The sequence below is a fragment of the Patella vulgata genome, chromosome 5 (assembly GCF_932274485.2).
Source record: "Patella vulgata chromosome 5, xgPatVulg1.2, whole genome shotgun sequence".
NCBI classification, from domain to species: Eukaryota; Metazoa; Mollusca; class Gastropoda; family Patellidae; genus Patella; species Patella vulgata.
In genome coordinates, this window is record NC_065883.2 from 66,606,198 (window position 1) to 66,622,361 (window position 16,164).

Here is a 16,164-nt window from a genome sequence, read left to right on the forward strand (position 1 = left end):
CTATTGATTTTCAGCAATTTACGATAATTACTGCCAGAGTTATGGCCCTTGATCATTTTGAAAAATCTTGTGGACGCTCTAGAGTCTAAAGTTAATATCCGATTGACTTTAAATTTTATACACAGTGTTTAAGGTCATGAGACGAAGAAGTCTATTCATTTTCAGTGATTTTCGATAATTACTGCCAGAGTTATGGTCCTTGATCACTTCAAAAATTTTGTGGATGCTCTAAAAGCTAAAGTTAATATCTGATTGACTTTAAATTTATACACAGTGTTTGAGGTCACAAGGCGAATAATCCTATTGATTTTCAAAGATTTCTGATAATTACTGCCAAAGTTATGGCCCTTGATCACTTTGAAAAATCTTGTGGACGCTCTAGAGGCCAAAGTTAATATCCGATTGACTTCAGATTGATACACAGAGTTTATGATCTTAAGACGAACAAGTATATTGATTTTCAATGAATTTTTATGACTTGGAACAGCTAAATCCATGATACAGTATTAAAAGTTTTGTATACAAAACGTTAGCATGGGGCAGAACTTTATAAAAACCAAACAAATTCTAATGGTTTTCTGAGTTGTTGCTCTTAATCAGATTTTAGTGTATTATAAATGTTTCATTACTGAAAAAAGTAAAAATATGCGACAACTCTTGTTGACTGCCCGGACGATTTAGCTGCTGTGGGCGTATGTTTCGTTGCCTGGCAACCTATCTTTATTTACTGGTTTTACAGAACTAAATAAAATAGCAGCCATTTAGATTTTAATAGTACAGAACTTTCTTTCTCAGTCAAACTGTGTGAAATATTTTGAATATTTGAATACAATTTGAAAAATATAAACTATATCTTGTATATGAATATTTTGATATAGTAAATATACATGTGTAGTCATTTTGATATAGTAAATATATCTATGTAGTGATTTTGAGAGGAATAATACATCCTGCATGTTCTCAGACTTTCAAGGACTTGATTCCATTTTCTGGTTCTAGTTTTGATAAAGGATCGTACCGCATCTAGAAACTCGAGTTATGTAAACACGACACAGAACAGAACAGAGAAGACAGGGTCCGAATCACAGACCTCTAGACAGGAGTTGTACCCTCATAATATAACATTTGCTACGAATCGAGATAATCATGGATCAGTTGTATTAAGTTGGCAGGCACCGGCCGTATCTAATGGAAATATTACAGGTAATTTTTTTTTTCCAATTGTTTATTTATCAGTTTATTTGAACTTCATATTTCTTTAGCCCTCAGACCACCCAAAACTTAACCACCCTACCGGGGATGTACGAGGGCTGGCTGAAAAGTTCTAAGCCTGAAAAAGATAGATCAATTTGGTTAAAACAAACTTTTGCCAGCAACAAGTATAACCATTAAATAAATCATAGACATAAGAAATGCAACTGTAGTGTTATTATTACCTTCGTACCAGACCTATTGAAATCACCAGAAATGGACAAAACTGACTCCATGAAATGCAGTCCTAAAATAATGTTGGTTTTTTTGTATTTCAGATTATGTGATAGGGTATACAAAAGGTGAAATTTGGATACAGAAGCGTGTTATAGGTAACAGGTTGTCCACGACTATAACTGACTTGAGAGCTGATACCACATACTATTTTAGAATACAAGCTGTAACCCGTGAAGGTACTGGCCCACGGTCAGATCAGGTCACATATAGAACACCGAAAGGTAAAAAAAAAACTCCAGTCAGATCCAGTAGAAGTGTTGTTATGCCTTATATGTAGTGAAATTAATATGTAGTATTTCCCACGTAATAAAACTGGATTGAAATTTGATTGATATTTTTCAAAAGATGAAAGTTCCAGTCAGATTCTGTGCCTTCCATAGTTATATTAATATGTAGTATATCCCTTGTTGAAATAGAACTAGATTATAATTTCAGTAACTAATATATTTCAATTTTATCTTACTGTTTTTGACTAACAATTTTTGTTGTGTGAAAGTTTTTGTACCATATCAAAGTGTTGAAGCTTTTCACCTTGTAAGAGCCACTGTGACTCAGTGAGTAAGGCACTGACTCATTCACTGGCTCAGAAAGTTCCTTAGGTTTTTCATGCGTTGTTTCCACTTGTCAGTAGTGAAGAATGAAATGGGGTATAAACTTCCTACTGTTCTGCTTCATCAGGGCTAATGAAGACCGGCATGCGCCATACAGTATGCTATGAGGGAAACTTTGCTTGGACAGCGGCACTACAGCTTACTTTTATATTGAATTCGAACTGCAAAGGGATTTTTTACATGCACACCAATGTGTACACATGACCTCGTTTTTGTCCCATATGGATGACTAGACAGCTGTCCTTGTCAGGCCCACACGTTCACACATACTATAACTATAAGCCAAACCAGTTTAACTATTCTGACCTCTTCGGTCGGAGGTTAAAGTTAACTACGCATGGGTAGCTTTATATTCTTTATTCCGTTCTCGCACGCTTTCGATAACATTGGCACTGTCTGACCCCGATATTTTCACAGGAATGCAACTTTATGCGTACTGCTTATGCTCAAAGCAAGCTGGACCCGGGGGTTTTAAGCCAACCCATTCAGACGCCTAAGACAGGTCGCGAGCTGGGGTTTTTAAACTGGTTTATTTGCCCCACATTTGCGTTCAGGCGCTTAAGTTAAACTGGTTTAACGATCCCCGGGGTTTTTAAACCAGTTCAACTTAAGTGTCTGAATGGGCTATAAGATCCTGATCATAGCAAGTTGATTTAGATCATAAGGTCTGTCACTGATCTCATATCTAAGAATTAATAGCATGTTGAGTCAAGTGACATGGTTTTGATTCTCAACCCACATATAAGACAGAATACAATTTTTGAAATACAAAACATTGTAGACATTTGGCCTAATGTTACAATACACTAAGAGTTTAAAACCGTATAAAGTTTTTCTTGTTGCTGTTGTAAAGAAAGATTATCTCTGTTTTAATCTTGGAATCTGTCAGCTTATGTAAATTCTGCCATGATTTTATTTTGTAGCTTGTGTTTCCACGACACAAAAATTCCTGTTAGATTTAAAAACCTTTTAAAAATGTTGAAATATTTCACAATGAACCAAGTTGAAAAATCAGAATGTCAGACTACTTAATACAAGTTCCTTAAAAATAAAATTTTGGATACAATACATAATATTTTATTTATATTTTTTTTTTTAAACATTTTCTGTAGATCTAGAATACTAGTTGGCTGAATTTCATTTTTCAGCCATTTTCTAGTTTTTCACAGGTTTAATTCATGCAGAAATGTACTCTGATTAATTATTTAACACAAAACCAAATATCAGCGGTAGATCTTCCCTTCACAGTTCAACCCTTTTAAAAAGGGCATATTAAAAGGTTTTACCCAACACTTTTAGTGCGGTTGCTTTCTTTATATTGTCTGTATATTGTAAATAGGGAGCCACAGTGATTAAGGCGCTGGCTCGCTAGTTTGGAGGTCACAGGCTCGATCCGGGTGTTGCCTGAGAAAGTTCACCAGAATTTTCTGGCATGGTTACCCCCATGTCAGCGTGCAGGACCAAGGTCATGTGTATACATTGGTGTGCACATAAAAGATCCCTTGGCATTTGGAATTTGATATAAGAGTAGGCCATAGCTTCGCTGTCTGAGCAAAATTTCCCTCATTGCACATTGTATGGCATATGCCCATCTTCATTAGCCGATTCGGAGCAGAATAGTAGGATGTTAAACCCCAATTCATTTCATTTTCACAAATTGTAGTTTGCAAGAAATTCATTATTTTTCAGATGAAGAATGGACTTTCAACATAATTTGTACATAAATGACAGAAATCTCTGTACTTTTTCTTATATAATAATGAGCCGTCTTCATTATATATTAGCCTGTCGGAGCAGAACAGTAGGACATTAAACCCCATTTCATTTAATTTCATTTATATAATAATGAAATAAAATTTTAAATATGATATCCACATAAGTACATAGTTTAAAATCCCTTAAATGACAATCAGCGGCTTTAATAAGTAAGTGCAGGAGGACTGCACTACACACAAACAAAAACGATAAGAGAAACCTACAGACACTAAACAAACTACACAGATATTGCAAGCAACAAACAAAAAGTGAATGTACCAGTAAGTGTCCACTGTGCTGTACAGACCCAATCAGGCATTATATTCCAAGGCTGATGAAGAAAACAACATTCTGTTATTTAAATTTCACTGTGTCGGCAGTAATTCTAAGGTAGCATTATTGTACTTCTGGAGATTAAAAAACCACGAACATAGTATTAAGTTTCTCTATAAGTACCTTATTAATTGATAAAAACATGTTGGAATTATTCCTGGAGGTATTCAATGAAGATGAAAGTTTGGGATTTATTATTCTTTTGGTAGAAATTAAGTAGATAAAAGGCCGATTTAGTGATAAAACATGATAATAATGTGTAGGTATTGAAGATAAGAGTTAAATCTAAACAGGAAGAAGGTCTTTCTAATGTCTACATCAGATCTACTAAATAAAATAAACAGAGCTTTATTTAATGATAAAACAGACAAGTTTTAATCTTGTTTTAATCTTTAGATGTCCGTGATATTTGATCTTGTAATTGTTGCTATCACACTGACTCTTATATAGAAACAATAGATTTTACTGACTTATATTGCAGAGGTATTTCCTTATGGCAATAGTTCATTGAGTTACCTTATGAATTCATTGTCAAAATAGATCAAATGCCTTAACTATGTGATAATGTGGCCACAGGCATACATGATTATTTGATTCTGGAAGAGGGGGCAGGTCCTTGCAAATAAGTAATGAGTAACCTGATTATAAGCTAGAATGTTTCTGGGTTGAATCCCAGCATGGGCCAAGAGGGATCTTCAAATTGGATTTGGCGTTGTGAAAAGTCAGAATTTGTGCCGGACAATATACGACAGGTGCCTTTTTCCAGGCTTGATCATATCAGAAGAACAGTCAAATGTGTCTCAGTGAAATTATAAAGTTTTGGTTGAATATAGAACCATCCTCTAGTGTATATATATCCAAAAATTTTAGCACAATCGTAGAGCTGCTCTACTTTGTTCCACAGCAAACAATGAAATATAAAAGGTGGCTTCACTGGTTTAATAACATTTTAACGTTTTTACAGTACTTTTTCGCTCATCTAGCTCGGAGCTTGTCAAGAATGATGTTATATTATAATAGATAGTAGAACCATCTTCTGGTAGAAATATGTTATAACAATTATCTAACGGTTTGTTGCCACTTATAAAATCTAGTAAAAGTTACACCTAATTACACGGCTGTCTAATATATCTTTGTAGCTGTACTATTAGATATATAGATCTTAAAGTAAACTTGACATAAATATAGATGGAGAATATATAGCAAGACTGTAAGATACCCTGGAAATTGGACAGATTGGAATAGGGGCTGGTTTTATTTCCAGGATGATGGGAAGAGAGGGGGAGGGGCTGTAATCAACATCAACACAGGCCTTGGGTTAACGAATGTGACACTTCACATAGTTGTGATTTGTTTTTTCGATTGATGGGGGGGGGGGGATGGAGAGAGTGAGAGAGAGACATCCACTTGACACAAACTAGGTCATTTCACGACTAACACATATGGTTCAATTTTATTTCAATAATTCACTTGTGGGTAGGGGTCTTTAGCAGTGGGAGGAAACCGAAGGACCCAGAGAAAACCCACAAGATTGGACAGGCGACCCTACTCCTAGTCTCGTACAAGCGTGGAATCAAAACCCCGCCACATGATTCAATGACAGACCTACTGATTCAACGTGCACGCGTTAACCATTCGGATCACCCTACCCCCCTTGATTGGGTCTAAGTTTGAATCTGCCCACACGTGACCCATTAATTCGGTCTAAACTAAGATCTACCCGAATGTGTCCCAGTGTGCACAAGAGAAAAGGGCTTAACGCCCACTCAACTAGGCAATGTTAGGACTAACACATGGTTCAATGGTTCAGTAGCAGACCTACAAGGAGGTGCAGGTGTGAATGTCCCCATCCAAAGTTTTATGGAATATTTTTACATTTTTTGAACAGCTAAATTAGCTTTAAATGAATGTTTCCAGAAAATGTTAAAGATCTAAATCTGCCTATTGCAGGTCTTTAATTTGGCTCCAAATGTTATATAAGTTATTATTTAGATATTTATTCACATGACAAGCCCATAATCAAGTCTCTGGATCATTGAATGGCCGAGATGTAAATGGATTCTAGCATCCGTGAGATTAAAAAATGTAACAATAAAATAGATAATCAAGACTTTGAACAGTCATAACTTCAACCAGAATAAAGTAATTTGAATGAAATTTTCAATATATATCTCATTTTTCATCATATATTTTTGAACTGCTATATCAAGAACGGTCAGCTCTTTATCTAAATCTATATAAATAAAATCAAAGATGTGGGTTTATTCGCCTGTCACGATTTATTGCCGCGCGCCACTGCCACATAAGTGGTATCAAATTAACAAGCATGATGCTGTAAATGTTTTAGGACATCAAATTTGAGCTCTGAGCAAATTTTGGCCCCGGACGAATTTCGGCACTGAACATAGCTGGATACATTACTAGTCTAGCATAATATGCATCTTTAACCATTTTGAAAGTACAAATTCGATAAATTACTGTGGCCTGCCCTCAAACCCAATTTACAACTTCCTGAATTTTCTTGGCAGTAAAAATGCTAAATTATCAAAAAATCTTTAGATATATACTTTTGACTGATATTACTGACTGTAATATTTATCAGAGCTGATAAAAATTGATCATAAAAAAATAAAAATAATTTATTTTTAGTGATGGCCAGCTCATGTTACATTACAGGAATTTTTTAACAGGAATGTTTTGGGTTTGATTTCAGCACCAGAATGGTCATTAGCTAATAGTTAATTATCATTTTAGGCCACTCTAATTTGAATTTGTGATCTTCGGGAACACCTTTTGAAATTTTTCTCATGATATTAATTTAAAAATAACAAATTTCTGTATTTCTCCATTCCAATAACTACTAAAAAGATACTATGCCTTATTATAGTTTTTACAATATCATTTATTAAATTGATAAAAAATATGACGTTAATAAAACCCCTGAATTTTCAAAAACAACAAAATAACTAAATATTTAAATCTGCCCAAAATTTGCCCAAACTAGACCTGTGTTATTATTTGGTTGCTCTTTTCAAAAGCTTTTTTAAGTTTTGAAATTTTTATACAAAACATTGTTCATGTGATATTTATATATCAAAACCTGAAAGAACTCAATCTGTTTAACCACAGTTTTGTGCATCGCACGCCAAGACCTCGGCGTAACAGACCATTTCATTGGCTAATCCTTCACATCAACCAGAGCTAACGTTGGTTATATAGAAACTCTTCCATATCCTAGCATAGTAAAGACAAGTGAAGCAAAATTTGAAACTATAAAAAATGAAACCAAATGGGATCTATGTTTTAATAAGATTTATCAAAACCTGGAGGAACTAGAAGTTAAATTGCTGTAGCCTTAAAGTAATTGTTTTTCACTTTCTTTCAAAAAAAACGTTACAGGCATTTTGTCTTGGGTGTTATATTTCTTAGTTTGTATATTTATTATTACACGACCATTGATAAAATCTGATAAAGACGACCTGGCCTAGTTTTAAACATAGTCTAAATGTTTCTGTTGTTTTCTCAACCAAATGAACCCAAGGGAAACTTGTATCTAGATGAGTTGGAGTAGGCGAGATGCCACACAAATGAGCTAGGCGGCGGGGCAGATCTCCAACTTCTTGGGTTCTTTTTCTCTCTCAGATGAAGCCGACAGAAGATGTGATGCTATAAAAACTGGGTTGGAGTGGGTTAGATGTCACGTGTACTAGCATGGGTATCTCTAGTATTTGTTTGGCCAGATGCTATATGTACTAGTGAGGGTTACTATCTCACCCCACCACTGTGGTATTGGTGGAAGGTTTCTCATTCAGATACACCAAACGGGAGAGAAGATATAGAAATTTTAGATTTGTTTTACATGCATTAGCAGGGGGTCGCGGTGGGCCTGACAAGGACAGCTGTCTAATCATTTGGATGGGACGGATAACCCAGGTCATGTGTACACATTGGCATGCACGTAAAAAGATCCCTTAACAGTTGGAATTCGATATAAGAGTAGGCTGTCCAGGCAAAATTTCCCTCTTAACATACTATATGGGGTATGCCCGTCTTCATAACCTCAGTTCGGAGCAGAACAGTAGGATGTTAAACCCCATTTCATTTCATTTCATTTTACATGTATTAGCAAGTTCACAGTGTCCACCCCTGGTGTTTGTGGTGTTTTCTCGCTCACATGAACCCAACGGAAGATGTGATGCTATAAAACTCTAGATGAATTGGAGTGGACAAGATGCTGCATGTACTAGCAGGGATGGGAGCTATGGTGACTGTCTCCATCTCTAATATTTGTTGGGGTTTTTATCACTCACATAAACCAGAAAAAGAAAAGATTCTATAAAAATTCTAATGTGTTGGAATGAGCGATATACCACATGTACTATTGGGGGTTAATATCTCCATCTCATGGTATTTAAGATATTTTAATTGGCATGGATAAGATATTGACTAATTAGATAAGATATTGACAGAATCAGTCTATTTAAACTTCTCTCTATTTAAACAGGTTTTAAATTTAAACATATCGTGTTTATTTTTCTATTATTATCGTGGAGATGCCCACAGCTTTCCTGACGAGACCAGTTAATTGGATGGGGTCAAACTGACTTTTTGGATAAACTATTTACTGTGGGGTATGTATATGTAGACCTGGGGGGTGTTTGGGTGTTTATTTTATTCACTGAATTGTGGAAAAGTCATAATTTACAGGTTTTTTGTGGAAAGTCATAAATTAAAGTTTTTTGTGGAAGAAGCTGCAATTTTAAGTTTTTTGTGGAAAAGTCATAATTTAATTTTTTTTGTTTGTGGAAAATCGTAATTTAAAGTTTTTTGTGGAAAAGTCGTAATTTACAGATTATTTGTTATTTTTGAAGTCAAATTTCAGTTGCACTTATTTGTTCAATAAACATTCATGTAGCAAAACTTCTTGTTCATGATACTTTGTATGAAAGGCATATTATCTTTGTATATAACTTTTGTGCAGAGCACTTTTTCACTGAGATTAAGTACTCAGACTGGCTTTACAATTATCAAACTGTTATACATGAATTTACAGTTCACTACCACTTTTGTGCAGTGCAAACAATCAGACCTGGTTTAAAGCTTTTTCTTTCCTCGGTAGAAACTTCCTCATGTTGTTGGATTGCACTTGTCAAGAGAGGCACATATCCAGATGTGTGCCCAGTCCTGCCTGAGGCCAGTTCATGCACGCCTACACACTTGAATGTACATGTATGTTAAAGAAGCATTGACAGATGGAATCCAAAGAAGAGTTTGGCAAAAACAGGAAAATTTCTGCTCTGTCTCATTACACACACTGCTATTGTAAACCATAGGAACTATATGTTAGTTTCAAAATGAACTAGATACTCTGATAATTATATGGAGACATCAAAGTGCATTCCTTTACACAATTAAGCTGACATGACACTTGACTCTAGTTGAAGCTTCCGCTATCTCCTACTTGGATGATAAAATCCCATCAACTTGTAAATGCCAACAAATCTGTCTGTCTTGACTCAGCACCCACTTCACTGACATCCTTCATATCTAGTACACCCTGGATAGTGGGTGGATATTTGTTTTCAAGCATAGTACAAAAAAAATGTTTTCATTTATGAAATAAACTGTGGTCGTTTTTTTTTTTATGTGTCTATTAGACTTAAATTGATAAAGCAAATGACTTGTTTTTTTAATTGGCTATTGTGTTTTAATTTATAAAATAAATTCCAGTCTTTTAATTAAGTGTCTTATTATGTAAGGATTTCTTTTTTAAAGTGTCGGGGGGGGGGGGGGAGTCTAGTGGTTTAACATGTGTGCATGAAATCATAAAGGTCTGTCATTGAGTCACAGATCGCCTATCCAACCTTGTGGGTTTTCTCTAGGTCCGCCAGTTTCCTCCCACAGCTAAAGGCCCCTATGGGCAAGCGAATTATTGAAATGAACTATATGTTAGTCCCAAAATGACCTAGTTGTGTTGATTTGATGTTAAACCCCATTTCTCTCTCTTTAAAGTGTCGATTGGTTTTCTCAATTTGTAATGGAATATCAAAACAAGCACCAGCTCACTATGGACAAGGAAGTCAGTATAACACCAACCCACACCCATCTTGGAATTGTGACATATCAAAAATATAAGTTCTGTCAATTGATGCGCATTTCTCGTCGGAACAAACATGCCAAGTTTTATGTCAATTGATGGACCTTTAGGTGCCTCCCATTACCGGTGCCCGACCACCCGACCCCTCAAGAAGAACAAGATGAGTGGCGGTTGGGAAACCCTTTCTTGGTCCAAAAATGTAGATCTATGGTCAATAATGGCATTGTATTGTGGTTGGTTTATGTAGTGAACCTCTTTACGCGCTGTGTGCTGTATTTATGTACAGTACCTTCTATGATATATTGACAAAATTTCACATTGACTAATTGTTTATTAGACAAGAAGAGGGTATTTGTGACGAAAAGGCCAAAAAATTGCCATTGAATTTGGATGATTGATGACCATACTGGCACTATGTGCTGTATTTATGTACTGTACGTTCTATGATATATTGACAAAATTTCACATTGACTAATTTTTTATTAGACAAGAAGAGGGTATTTGTGACTAATTTTTTATTAGACAAGAAGAGGGTATTTGTGACGAAAAGGCCAAAAAATTGCCATTGAATTTGGATGATTGATGACCATACTGGCAAAAATTATGAAGATATAAGATACGGTACTCTGTGAAAATAATTTGTAATTTTTATTGAGTGAGGTTTAAATAATATTTCTCACTAATGCTAGGTTCCCACTATCACGATTCGTGCTACGATTGAAATTGTGGTTTTAATTATGGAGTAATTGTGGGGAGCCTATCAGGTCTTATCATATACTGGCAAAAATTATGAAGATATAAGATATGATACTCTTTGAAAATACTATGTAATTTTTATTGAGTGAATTTCAAATATTTCCCACTAATGCTATGATTCTTGCTATATTGAAATTGTAGTTTTAATCGTGGAATATTGGTGATGATCCTATTAGCTAGGTCTTATCATATATTGTGGTCAGTCGTACCAATTGTGTTGATCGTATTGAAACATATCCGAACGTATCTACCGTACCAGATCGTGGACTCAAAAGGAACAATCCTATCGTAACCATCTCACGACAGCAGGAACCTAACATAAACAAAAATGAAGTGTTGATGATTAAACATTATGTCCATCTTCGTTATATATATTAGCCCAGTTGGTGTTGAAAACCATTTCATTTCTGTCCTTTCAAATTGAAGTGCTAATGATTAAAAATCATGTCCATCTTCATTATATATTAACCAAGTTGGTGTATAAGGTTAAATGCCATGCCATTTCAGTCCTTTCAAAATGTGTAAAAAAAAAATCAACAAATTTTGGCATCCATTAACTAATAAACTAGTAATAAAATGATTAATTTTAAAAACTCAGTCTGTCTCCCAGAATCATAAAAAACATCCTACTTAACTAATTGGACTCAATTTATTTATTTTTTTTCTGAAAGAATGTTAATGCTGACATCTTTTGACAGCTATTATCTGTAGTTTGACTAAATATCAAATTATTTTTTTGACAGGCAATAAAAAAAGACATGTATATAATTTTAATGGATTACACAATTGCAGATTGTTTTATTTAATTCTCAAAGGCCCACATTTAGTTTCATTTCTCACAAGAGCAAGACAATCACAGAATCCTTTAAAATTTCCATAAATAAATTCATACACAGGTCACAGCTGTATGGAATACAATTACTGTTCATTTATACTGTGACCAGGATATCATTTAATCTTGTCTATTATTTCTTTCAAATTCATTCAATATCAAATCTTTGTTTAAAAATGCATAAAAATCGTGTAAAATCATCTAGTTTTTTTTATTAATTTCTAAAGAAAGATTTTATATTAAACGAATGTGAAAGAAATTAGTGCTAGATACACAAGATTAAATGATACTCGGCTTACAGTGTATTCAGCAAGGATTTGACTAGGTTTCTCTTGTCTTCATCAAGGAATGATGACCATATTTTAACTAAATAAAGACTAAAAGCCTAGTCAAAACATCACTCACTAATTGTATTCCATGTTGAAATAACTGGGGGAGGGGGGGCTGGATGGCCGATTGGTTAGCATGTGCTCATGGTATCATACGGTCTGTCATTGAAACAACTGGCGTGGTTTCGATTCCCCGGTCTACGTGACAAAGAGTAGGGTCGCCTGTCCAACCTCATGGGTTTTCTCCGGTTTCCTCCCACTGCTAAGACCCCTACGTGCAAATGAATTATTGAAATAAAATTGAACCATGTGTTAGTCCCGAAATGACCTAGTTTGTGTTGAGTGGACATTAAACCCCATTTCTCTTTCTCTCTGAATTAGGACCTTTATTTCCAGTTCAAAATATCGCTCACTAATATACAGTAATTGTATTCCATAGTATTGGGACCTTTATATATCCAGTTCTATTACTAAATGTCATTGAAACTATTTAAATAAATTCATGCATGTGTAAAATATTAAGTACATCTGAAATTTGACTGTAGGTTTTTATTGTGTGTGTGTTCTAATTTTATCATAAGAACTGTACCTTTTGCACAGTGGTGGCTTTTACTACCAAGATCTGATTGAAATTATTCCATTGGTTGATTTCCATAGACTAGAGGACATTTCCATGGATGTTGCTAATGTTGACGAAATTCATAGTTGAAGTAGAGACACAGTGAGAGAGAGAGAGAGAGAGAGAGAGAGAGAGAGAGAAATGGGGTTTAACGTCCACTCAACACAAACTAGGACATTTCGGGACTAACACATTTCAGTTCAATTTTATTTCAACAATTTGCTTGCACGTAGGGGTCTTTAGCAGTGGGAGGAAACCGGAGGACCGGAGAAAACCCACAAGGTTGGACAAGCGACCCTACTCCTTGTCACGTACAACCGGGCAATCGAAACCACGCCAGTAATGACAGACCTTATGATACAGCGCCCATGTGCTAACCTTTCGGCCATCCAACCCCCAAGTTGAAGTAGATGTTCAGTAATAGGAAGAAAAATTTTGCGTTCCCACATATCCAATCTTTTATGTGCACGCCAATGCACATACAACTAGACCAAGATATTTCATCCCATTGAATCAAACAAAAAACATTTCTTTCCATGTCAGATCTTCTATCAAACACCAAGATTTAATTCCTGGACCGGATTCCAATATCTTTATTGCTAAACTTTCACAACCCCAGTATCAGAAAAAAAAATATATTAAATTGTTATTACAGATAATATGAAATGTCTGGTATGATTAACATTAGTGACATTTTGGTTTTTTATGTAGGTTTATAGGATTATTGCCCACGTGTAGGGGGTTATATGTGTAATATATCATAGAAATATATGGACACTGTCCACGTGTTGGGGTTAATATCTTTAATATATATCATAGATCTACATCTACCTTGTCAGATAAATAATATTATTTACACTCTTCACTCAGGTGAAGAAAAAAAAGGGTACCTTTTTATGTTTATATATTTTTATTGCAAATTGTTATTGTAAAGTGGTCACTGTTCAGCAGCTGTAAACAATTTTAAGATTACATCCAGAAATGATATGGGGTTTAACATCCTACTTTTTTGCACCATCCTGCTGGTTAAAAAAGATGAGCGTATACCTACAGTATGCTTACATGGAAATTTTGACTGGAGGGTGGGAGCAAATTATTGAAATCTCTCTCTTTCTCTCTCTCTCTCTCTCTCTCTCAAAGTCTATAAATTTGATGACAAACACAATAAATATGTTATTGATGTTGGTCACTAACACAGGTTATAAAATGTCATGGTCTTATCTATGGTTAATTCAGGTTGAAGATGAAAGTTTTCTATAATTTGATGGACTGTGAACTTTCTTTGTTGTAGAGATGATTTTAATCGTATGGAGCTTTCGTAGATTACCTGTGTAAATAACCTGTGTAGATTCAGTGGGTCAAATATCACACCTGAAGAACACATCTCGTTAACACCTGCTTAAAATACATTTCATTTAATCCTCTCTATTAGTTGACAAAATTCTCTCTCGATCTGATTTCTCTCTAGGTGTCATTTTATAATGTTATAGAATTCGCTAACTGTCTGATTTCTCTGTGTGCCCCTTTATCCAGTGATAGAATTCTCTCTCCATCTGTTTTCTCTCAGTCATTTTATAGAGTGTGATAGAATTCTGTCTTGGTCTGGTTTCTCTACCCCTGTCTCTCTTTCATGATCTCTTTCCCGTGATCTCATTCCCTGTCATGATTTCTCTACCCCTGTCACTCTGTCATGATTTCTCTTACTGTCCTGATTTCTCTCCAGGTCATTTTATAAAGTGACAGAATTCTCTTGGTCTGATTTCTCTATCTGTCCAACCTCGTGGGTTTTCTCTGGTTTCCTCCCACTGCTAAAAACTTCTGAAATGACATAGTTTGTGTGAGTGGAGGTTAGACCCCATTTCTCTCTCTCTCTCTCTCTCTCTCTTGTTATGAAACTGGTATATTGTTTCATGTAATCTTACAAGGAATGGGGTGCTGGACTAGCTTAGTGATTAAGATGCTGGCTTACCAACCAGGAGATCTCAGGTTCGCTCCCAGTGTTGGTCCAGATTAGGATTTTCCGATGCTGTTCCCACTTGTCAATGTTGAAGGATAGAGAGATGGCAGGAACAGTGTCTAGTCATTCAGAAGAGACAATAAACTGAGCTTCCGAGTACATGTTGACAGATGGGATTCAAAGTAAGACAATTTCCGGTCAAAATTTCCCTTGTGGCAGACTGCATGGTGCACACCTGTCTTCTTTTACCCAGAGGATGCAGAAAAGAAGGTCGTTAAAGACCATCATTTCATTTCATATATGGAATGATATAGGAGAGGGAACAACACATGTAATTTTTTAAGAAATGAGAGGAGGATGGGTGGTTGAATGGTTTAACATGTGCGCTTTAGATCATAAGGTCTGTCATGGAGTCAAGTAGTATGTTTTCAATTCCAAGCTTGTACATGACAAGTAATAGGGATGCCTCTTCAACCTTATGGGTTTTCACAGGGCTCTCTGATTTCCTCCCACTTCTAAGGAAACAACACGTGTAATTTTTTAAGGAATGAGAGGAGGACGGGTGGCTGAATGGTTTAACATGTGTGTTTTAGATCATTAGATCTGTCATGGAGTCAAGTTGCGTGTTTTTGATTCCCAGCTTGTACATGACAAGTAATAGGGTTGCCTCTCCAACCTCGTGGGTTTCCTTAGGGTCCTCTGATTATTTCCTTCCACTTCTAAAGACCCCTACACGCTAGCCAATTATTAAATTAAAAGTTGAACCATGTGTTAGCTGTGAAATGACCTAGTTTGTGTAATATGTCTCTCTTGTACATGTATAAAGAATGATATAGGAGAGGAAACATGTTCTATTGATACTAAAGACACCATATGTTTCAACTACACACTTGTTATACCATATGTTGACACCATAATAAAAATATTATTTCATAATTATGTAAGAAAAAACTCTATAATTTCTATCATTTAAGTATAAATGTTACAAGTACGTTTTTGCTGAGTCTTCTGTATGCAGCTGTGCATACAGTTCATTGTTCCACGTAATTTATTTTTAATCTTGGATTACAGAATGATTTGCAACATTATATACAGTCACCGATTCCGACAATATCTCAGTTTCATGGATTGATCAAAGCTAAAATGTGCTCAAATTGATGAGTATCCAGATGTCAGATGTCTGTCCTTCTATCCCAATTTTGTTCCAGAGCATATCTCATAAAATATTTAAGATATCTTTGTATATCTGGGAAAGCCTAAACTGTTGTGTTTCACATTTTAAAATACTTCTTACTGAAACTGGACAATATTCAGAAAGTATCTTTTTTTTTTCTTTTTTTTAATCTCGCATGTGTTCAAATTCATTTCATCTCGGTCATCCGATGGA

The 16,164-nt window shown here is 35.3% G+C and overlaps 1 protein-coding gene across 7 annotated transcripts in view; it reads left to right on the forward strand.

The window, feature by feature from the left end:
• LOC126820413 (papilin) overlaps positions 1-16,164 on the forward strand; it is a 164,520-nt gene that overhangs the window by 100,494 nt on the left and 47,862 nt on the right. For 5 of the 7 annotated variants that reach the window (XM_050548326.2, XM_050548325.2, XM_050548327.2 and 2 more), the window contains 2 exons: positions 1,000-1,203; positions 1,530-1,709. The exons of the other annotated variants lie outside the window; for them this stretch is intronic. In XM_050548326.2, coding sequence (XP_050404283.2) covers positions 1,000-1,203; positions 1,530-1,709 — 384 coding nt within the window. The remainder of the gene's footprint in view (positions 1-999; positions 1,204-1,529; positions 1,710-16,164) is intronic. 7 annotated transcript variants of the gene reach the window in all.